The 8835-nt window shown below is 37.9% G+C and overlaps 1 protein-coding gene across 1 annotated transcript in view; it reads right to left on the bottom strand.

The window, feature by feature from the left end:
- Positions 1-2709: 2709 nt before the first annotated feature.
- Positions 2710-8835, bottom strand: part of DPYD (dihydropyrimidine dehydrogenase) — an 880709-nt gene continuing 874583 nt past the window's right edge. The window contains exons 22-23 of the mRNA XM_043876118.1: positions 7399-7539; positions 2710-4149 (exon numbers count right to left, since the gene is read on the bottom strand). Coding sequence (XP_043732053.1) covers positions 3979-4149; positions 7399-7539 — 312 coding nt within the window. The 3' untranslated portion in view covers positions 2710-3978. The remainder of the gene's footprint in view (positions 4150-7398; positions 7540-8835) is intronic.

Genomic DNA, 8835 nt, shown 5'->3' with positions numbered 1-8835 from the left:
CCATTTCTTCTAAGGGATTCTTGCCCACAGTAGTAAATATAATGGTCATCTGAACTAAATTCGCCCATTCTTGTCCACGTTATTTCACTGATTCCTACCATGTCAATGGTCAATCTTGCCATCTCCTGCTTGACCACGTCCAATTTACCTTGATTCATTGACCTAACATTACAGGTTCCTATGCAGTATTTTTCTTTAAAGCATCAGAATTTACTTTAACCACCAGATACATCCACAACTGAGCATTGCTTCTGATTAGGTCTAGCCACTTCATTCTTTCTGGAGCTATTACTAATTGCTCTCTGCTCTTCCCTGTAGCATACTGGACACCTTCTGATCTAGGGGGCTCATCTTCCAGTGTCATATCTTTTTGCTTTTTCATACTGTTCTTTGAATTCTCTTGGCAAGAATATTAGCATGAGTTGCCATTTCCTCCTCCATTTCCTCCTCACATTTTGTCAGAATTCTTCACTATGACCCATCCGTCTGGGTGGCTCTGCATGGCATGGCTCATAGCTTCACTGTATTTTGCAAGCCCCTGCACCACGATAAAGCTGTGATCCATGAAGCAGATGTAAATGATATTTACAGGTGACTTTTTTGTTAATATACAAGTTGACAAGAATTTTTAAGTTATTTTATTGCAGTGATAGTCTCTCACATTAGTAATATGACAGACCTCTGATGGATCCTCAGACAATATTAAGAAGATTCTCATAACTGCGTGTCATTTTATTATTGAAATTATGTATAGATTTTAAAGTATAACTTGATTATATGAGCTCCAGTATAAATATATTTTTAGTTGAACAGATGTTAAAAATTTGATGAACTCATTATTGACAAGGGTACCAGTAAGATTTACAACTTGTTCTAGTATAAACATTTTAATTTTAAAATAACAACACGTAAGAGAAGAGACAGAAGATGATTTGTATTCAAAACATACCTTTATTTTCTAAATTGTTTCATTATAGGATGCTTTTAGGTAAGTAAAAATAATTGCTTATTCAGTGAGTTGTTTAATTAACCTGTATTATTATTTTTTATCCTCACAATAACCTTGAGAATTAGAAACTGTTTTAATGCCAGTTTTAAAGATTAGACAGTTGAGGTTGGTTGCCTGAGGTAACAAGCAATTAAGTGACAGGCAGATATCAAACTCCAGAGACTGTAGTTATCTTCCAACTTTGGCTAAAGCTCAGTTATGTAAGGGACATATGTTTGGAATAGTGGGGCGGGGGGTGGCGCTAAGCAGGAGAGTATTGTATTCCTTTTTTTTTTTTTCATTTATTTTTATTAGTTGGAGGCTAATTACTTTACAATATTGTAGTGGTTTTTGCCATACATTGACATGAATCAGCCATGGATTTACATGTGTTCCCCATCCTGAACCCCCCTCCCACCTCCCTCCCTATCCCATCCCTCTGAGTCATCCCAGTGAACCAGCCCTGAGCGCCCTGTCTCATGCATCAATTTTAATGGTGGTGGTTTAGTTGCCAAGTCGTGTCTGGCTCTTGTGACCCCATGGACTGTGGCCTGCCAGGCTCCTCTATCCATGGGATTCTCTAGGCAAGAACACGGGAGTGGGTTGCCATTTCCTTCTCCAGGAGCTCTTCCCAACCCAGGGATTGAACCCAGGTATCCCGTGTTGCAGGCAGATTCTTCACCAGCTGAGTCACTAGGGAAGCCCAAGAATACTGGAGTGGGTAGCCTATTTAATGGCACCCCACTCCAGTACTCTTGCCTGGAAACTCCCATGGATGGAGAAGCCTGGTAGGCTGCATCCATGGGGTCGTGAAGAGTCGGACACGACTGAGCGACTTCACTTTCACTCTTATGCACTGGAGAAGGAAATGGCAACCCACTCCAGTGTTCTTGCCTGGAGAATCCCAGGGACGGGGGAGCCTGGTGGGCTGCCGTCTATGGGGTCGCACAGAGTCGGACACGACTGAAGCGACTTAGTAGCAGCAGCAGCAGCAGCAGCAGCCTATCCCTTCTCCAGTGGATCTTCCCAACCCAGGAATCAAAACTGGATCTCCTGCATTGCAGATAGATTCTTTACCAACGAAGCTACAATGAAACTGCATTTAATTTGTTAATATATGAAAAGATCTGGAGGTTTTTATGATGGTGGAGAAATATGATGGCACAATCACATTGGCAAGTAGTGTAGCATAACACCCAAAAAAGTGAGCAGGGATGTCAGCAGGGATATCAAATGACCTGTTAGGAAGTTATTACAAGAGCTGGACAATACATGTTAGAGGAATGAACTATGGCAGTTTCTACAATTTAAAGCTGGGGAACGCCTTGGGGAATGTTTTAGGAGTAAAATTATTGGACATGGTAAAAGGACTGGATGAAAACAGGGAAGACAAAAAGTAGAAGTAACTATTTTGACTTTTGAAATTGAGTTTGAAATGCTTAAATACAGCAAGTGGTCAGATATATGGATAGAAGTCAAACTTGGAGGTATAGACGTTAGCATCATCTGTACAGAAGGGGTGATCTATCAGTGTGGAGGAGTGGGAAGAAGTCTCAAGGACACCTTCATTAGATCTGAACTAACTTTATTATATGTATTACTGAATGTGAATGAAATTTACAACAGAGTTAACCCCAAACTACTCTACCTCAAAATCTAAATGGTTGACATGAGATTGTATTTGCAAAAGAGATAGCAAATGACCATGTTATTTAAAATGCTTTATAAAATTTTATTTAATATTACTTGATCATATAGATTTTATGGTAAATGTGCATTTCTAAAAGTGCATAATCAAGCATTTATTTTTTTCTTGATCTTGCATTTGTCATAGAAAGGTGCTATGGATGATTACATGAAGATTTACTACTTATGGATTCATATTAAAATATGCCACAAAGAAGAGATAAACAAGTTTATAAGATGCTGTTTGCTGGTTTTGAAAATAGAGGAATATAAAAATATTATTTGGCAGTAACAGAAAATATCACTTCTTTTTTAATTACTTTCAAAATTCAACATGAACACTAAAATAAAGAGTTGGTAAAGTGGTATCACCCATTTAATATATATTGCCCATACTGTATTTCTCATTCTTGAATAATGAAGCACATGACTCCACTTCTGTATAATCTGTGCTGTGTTCAAACATTAATTGCTGGGATCATGAAGGTGACTATATTAGAAGCAGATAGAACAGATATGTGCACAGCAAAAGAGTGGCTTTAACCAGGGTTCCATCCTAATGTCTTACTTTGTTGGGAACATAGTTTACATATTTAAAGAGGAATGTCATGTTGATTCATTGGTAGCATTTGGATACCCATCTCAGGCCTGAGTGGTGAATAGCATAGCTTGATACAAATGGTTGCTGAACACTCTCACCTTCAGTATCCAGATATTTCAGTGACGAGACCTTAACAAAAAGTTTCCCAAACCCTCATTGGCTTTCTTTTCCTACCAGAGTAAATAATTATTTGACTTCATCTGAGCTTTATGGAGCTAATTACTTTTGCTTAGAAACAGAGTTAAAATTAAATGTAATTTTTAATTATAAAATGTTTCCTTGGAAACATTTGCTTGTAAGTTAAATTGTACTTTGTTCTAAAATACTTAATTTCCCTTACAATTAGAAATCAAAGACAGAACTCAGCATAGGGCATTTTGGAAAGTGTAGCATTAATTGCTACAAAAAAGTTAATTTTTTCATAATGGACAACTGATGGTGAACATCCAATTAACTGCTACATAGTTATATTGAACGATCCTGCTCAGAAAAGAATTATTCTATTTTATGACCATTAATTGAATGATCACTGGAAGCAGACATTTTTAAAATTTAGAAATTTCTTTAGAAATTACCTTTTTTTGAAATTTAGAAATTATAGGTTTGTTTGAATTTAGAAAAAGCTGAGCATAATGATCACAATTGAAAAGATCAGCATAAGTAGGTGACCTCGAAGTTCACTGCAACTGTTTCACAAATCACCTTAACACACAGGATTCACAGCCAAGGGCAAGCCTCTCTTTGGTTCGTAAGGTGTTGTCCTGGAAACCATTTTGATGCAGTCGATAATAGGGCAGACGGAGAGACAGAGGGTACAGCCCGTACAAGCGTCAGTAATGGTGGGCAGGTGGGTTTCAGGATCAAACTGGATGGCCTGCAAACAGAAATAGAGAGTCTTGCTGTCACTGCCCACAAAGGGCAAGAACGCCCCTATTTTAGCATCAGCGTTTTTCTCCTCCGCAGGAGAGCTGCGCTCGGAGACAGCTACGCCCAGCACTGCGGTGCAGCTATAGCAACAGTTGAGCTGCTAGGGAAGGGGGGGGGGGGGGGGGGGGGGAAGAGGAAAAAAAATCCTTTTAAACTAGAAACACGATGCTTAAAATTCCTTAGAGGTGTTTTTCTTGCTTTGTGTGAGGAAATATTTCATAACATAGGAACTCTCGGGTTTCCTGCGTTGTGAGCAGAGTGTGGGTCCTGCCAGTCTGACCACGACCTGGTGGGTCGGCTACCTGAGGCGGGCAGGGCGCTTCCACACCCTGGCCTTTTCACACGCCTGCTTCTCGACACTGAAGTGTCACATTATGGGTATAGGGCTTACAGAAAGGCAAGAGAAAAAAAAAATTAGCTTAAGAGCCAGCCTTCAGGTCTGAGGGTTTCCAAGCTGATTCGAGGCATTACTCCCCCACCAAAGGGAAAAGCACTGAAAGACGGGAGCCCGGACACCCGGCTTCTGGTCTGGCCCGACACTCTTCTGCTTGGAGAACCAGGATAAGGTTTCCAGTTCTCAAACTGCTCAGGATTTTGAGAAACTCAATAATTTATTCCTTTCTCCCTCCTCCTCTCTCATCTTTCCTTCCTTTCTTTCTTTTAACATGATTTAATTTGCAATATGGTGTAGCAATTGAACAACAACAATCTGTAGTATGCAATGAAAATGCCTAGTGTGAAATTTACAGTTGAGATTTTTATTTAGGTAGACGCTTTACCCCCTGAGCCACCGGAAAAGCCTTGAGATTTTTATTTAAAGTCATGATGACTATTTGCCTGTGAAAGAGATATTTCAACAATGGAAACAACAGACAAGAATTTCGATCCAGGAAAGACTTCAGGGCAGCTACATGGGGGCAGAGAGGACTTGAGGACTCGTCGAGAAGTCTCTCTTGCAGAACAAGTCAATGTTTTTACTCAGACTGCGTGCTAATTTGGAGGGATGAGCGAGGGGGCTGAGAAAGATTACGAGGGTCAGTAAGCCCCCACTTCACCCCAGATACTCCTGGAGGTCAGGTCTGTGAATCTTACATTTTCAAATAATTACTGAGTTCTGATTTTTTTTCCTGTGTCATATACAACATGTTAGAAAATCCAATTAAAGTATTTGTTATGTTTAAGAATTTCCCTCCGGCAAATAAGGTTCCTTGCAACTTAAATTTTTTTTTCCCTTTTATGAACATAACAAATTAAAATGGTCTCATTAGAGTGAATTATGTCAGAGTGCTTAATATTTTTAAAAAATTCTAAGCTTTAAGGAAACAACCATATATCTGAACAAGTATGTAGCTATGACAAACCATTAGGAAATTTGGTCTAACCAAATTGTTGCCATGTTTTGTAAAACAACATCTCAGATGACTGTTTAAATGAGTAAAAGCTATTCTCTTCCTTATGTACCCTTTTATAAACAGAAATCCAAGAAACAATTGATGAAAATAAAATAATACTTACATCTTAGAAATCTTACACTTTGAAATTTTGCAAACATGTAAAATTTTACATTTGAAGATTTTTATTTTTATTTTTTTTATTTTTATTTTCTATTTTTTATCTTTGAGAGACAGAAGAGCCAAAGGAAGGCTTTTAAAAATCTTTTTGAATGCATAATTTCAATCTCTCCCCTCACTAATAAGATTATTTTTGTTGAAGTTTTGCCAAGGCTACAATTCCAAGGTGGGAATCATAACCTCTAAGATTTAAGACGTTAGAACCCTGGTGCTGTGATTTTAGTGTTAGAACTTCCTGACTTATCTCTGTTTGGTTAATGAGAGGAAAGATGAAATGAAAATGAATATGATATGATTATTCAAAATAACTGCTAGAGATGCTTTTCAGGTGTTGAAGAAGAGTAAATACAATGGGTAAAAACTGGGTATGGAACAGCGTTAAATTAAGGAAGAAGAGGTTTTTTAAGAGGTAAACTTATGTCTGTCATACCTCTATTAGGTGGTCAGAAGAATACATAAAATCATATCACAAGCAAATAGGACCTTTCTCCAAGCTAAATAAGGTAAACGAAATATAGTTTTTTAAAAAATAGGCCATTTTATCTATCTTGAAAATTCATTAATCATCTTAAAGGGATCTTATTTTTACTTTATTAAACTTCTTTATAGTGTGAAATACTTAATGAAAACAATATTATTCTGTAGCTCTTAACCTGAAGACAGCTGAATGCTCACTTTTTTCTTTATTGTTCCATGGCAGACTCTCAGCTGAGGCTCGGGGACTGGGAAGAAGCTCTGGCTTACTTTATGTGGTAGGAACACAACTTGCTCAGCTTTTCCAGCTACAGAAGAATTTCAGGTCCCAACCAGCACAACCAGTTGGTGGTAAAACACCTTTTCTTTCTAACTGTAGTAAAAGCCCAATCAACACTGAACGGAAGGCCACAGAAGGAAGCAAGTTCCTTCCGGATCATGGACATAAGTGGTAGTTCTTTTCCCTGCTTTCTCCTTTAAGGTATGATGCTTCCTTATGGCCATAATTGTGTGAATTTTTGTTTGAATTTTTCCTTCCAATTTTATGAGTGATGAAGTGACACTAAAACAATACTGTGCACTGAAAGGTGTTCTTGTTCTTATGAGTTACTAGCTTCCTTTGAAAAAATCCCTAGAAAAACTGTATGGATGAACGTGTTTGCATGGCGTGAATAGAGACACAGATGCAGAAAACAGAGGTGTGGACGTGGGGTGAGGGGGAAAGAGGAGGTGGGATGAATTGGGAGACTGGGATTGACATATATATACTAGCATGGGTCAGACAGATAGCAAGTGGGAGCCTCCTGGATAGCTCAGGGAGTTCAGCTCAGTGCTCGCTGGTGATCTAGATGGGTGGGATAGGGGAGGCGTGAGCGAGGTCCATGAGGGAGGGGATCTATGTACATATACGCTGATTCATTTTGTTGGAGAACAAAAACTAACCTGACATTGTAAAGCAACTGTTACTCCAATTATGAAGGAAAATCACCTCTGTGCTATGGATGTGAGAGGATGGAAAGCTATGTCACTGCTGAGAAGTGATGCTTGGCATGTCTGGTCTGAATCCCACACTTCACAACAAAAGATGCTTTCTGCTACAAAAGCCAGAAGAAACATGCCTCACAGCATCCTAATTACAGCATGATTCTTACCTGGTAGCCAGAGTCATTACAGGTCATGTAGCATTTGCCACAGTTGATACACATCTCTTCATCGATCACAGCCACAACCTGCTCTATGTTGCTCAGTTCACCATATGTTCCAAGGTACTGCAGAGCTTTTCCAATCACATCCTAAAAGATAGGCACCGAATTACTTACAGGGCTCATTTTAAAACATTACCGTGTTATGACTAGTATCAGTCCAAATCTCCCTGTTTTTATAGAATGTTGCATTATCTAACTTAGAAGATTTTAGATATTATAGCTCTCATGGATATACTTTTTATAATTGTAGCTTACATATTTCTGTGTCCTGAAAGACGGACCCTCTCTCCATATCTAGCTTAGAAACACAAGACTTAACTCATTGCATTCAACAGGTTTTCCACAAATGATCTAAATCAATGTTTCTGTGGGCAGGAGAAATGACGCATTTTTCAATGGTTGTGGCTTCCTTTTCCTCAGTTTTGGACACTGAATGACCAAATAATGAGGAGCAACAGAGGGAAATGCACTGATACTAGAAAATGTTAGATTGCTAGGAATGAGAATAAAAATGTGAACACTATGCATTTATAGCACTGCATTTGAAGTCTAGATTTTCATTTAAAAAAGTGCTTTGATAGCGTACCCACCTGTCATGTTTTGAAGAGTTATTTCATTATTTAAAAATTCTAATTTATGTTAATTAATTAGGTTAATCTAGTAGCTAAATAAGATGCTCTTTTGCTATTAAAGAACTCGGATTTTCTTCATTCACCATTGAGGATTCTTCATGCCGTTACACATCTTTGTTCTTCATATTAATTGGAAGTGTGCTTAATATGTGAAGCACAGAAGATGTTTCATCAACAATAAGAAACACTTTGTTTCATAAAACAAAACAGAAGAATGTAACAATGTTTGTCAAATTAGTATGCTGTCAAGATTTTCTGTTTCTGTTTTTAACTTTTAACAAGACAATCTTTTGTTTGAATTCAAGGTCCATGTTCAAAGAGGTTTCACTCTTATTTAAAGCCATCTTCCGATATTCTCTTTGGTATTTTATTTCCTGCTCTTCTTTTTATGACCTTGGTTACCCTTTTAAACTTTTTTTTTTCCTGTTTCCACTCTAAATGACAATATGCTCATGACTTTGAGCTTTCAAACTGAAACAAAGTTTACATTATTATTTACTGTTTATTGGTGTAGCTCTCAAGGAATAAGAAGATCAGAAACTTAATGTCTTTTACTATTTTCTTTTCAGGGTGTTGAAAATATAATTTCAACAATCTCACTGTCTGTTTGTAGAGGGCTGCCTGGGGTCCAAATCAATATCTTCATCCTGAGTTTCTCTCACAAACTCAAGATCTTTATCAGTGGCATGATGAACACCATTCCCAGAATTTGGTACAACAAATTCACCACTCACTGAACTTTTCATCAACA

Source organism: Cervus elaphus, chromosome 20 (assembly GCF_910594005.1).
Source record: "Cervus elaphus chromosome 20, mCerEla1.1, whole genome shotgun sequence".
Lineage (NCBI taxonomy): Eukaryota > Metazoa > Chordata > Mammalia > Artiodactyla > Cervidae > Cervus > Cervus elaphus.
Note: the sequence above shows the minus strand (reverse complement) of the source record. Positions and strands in the feature narration are given on the sequence as shown.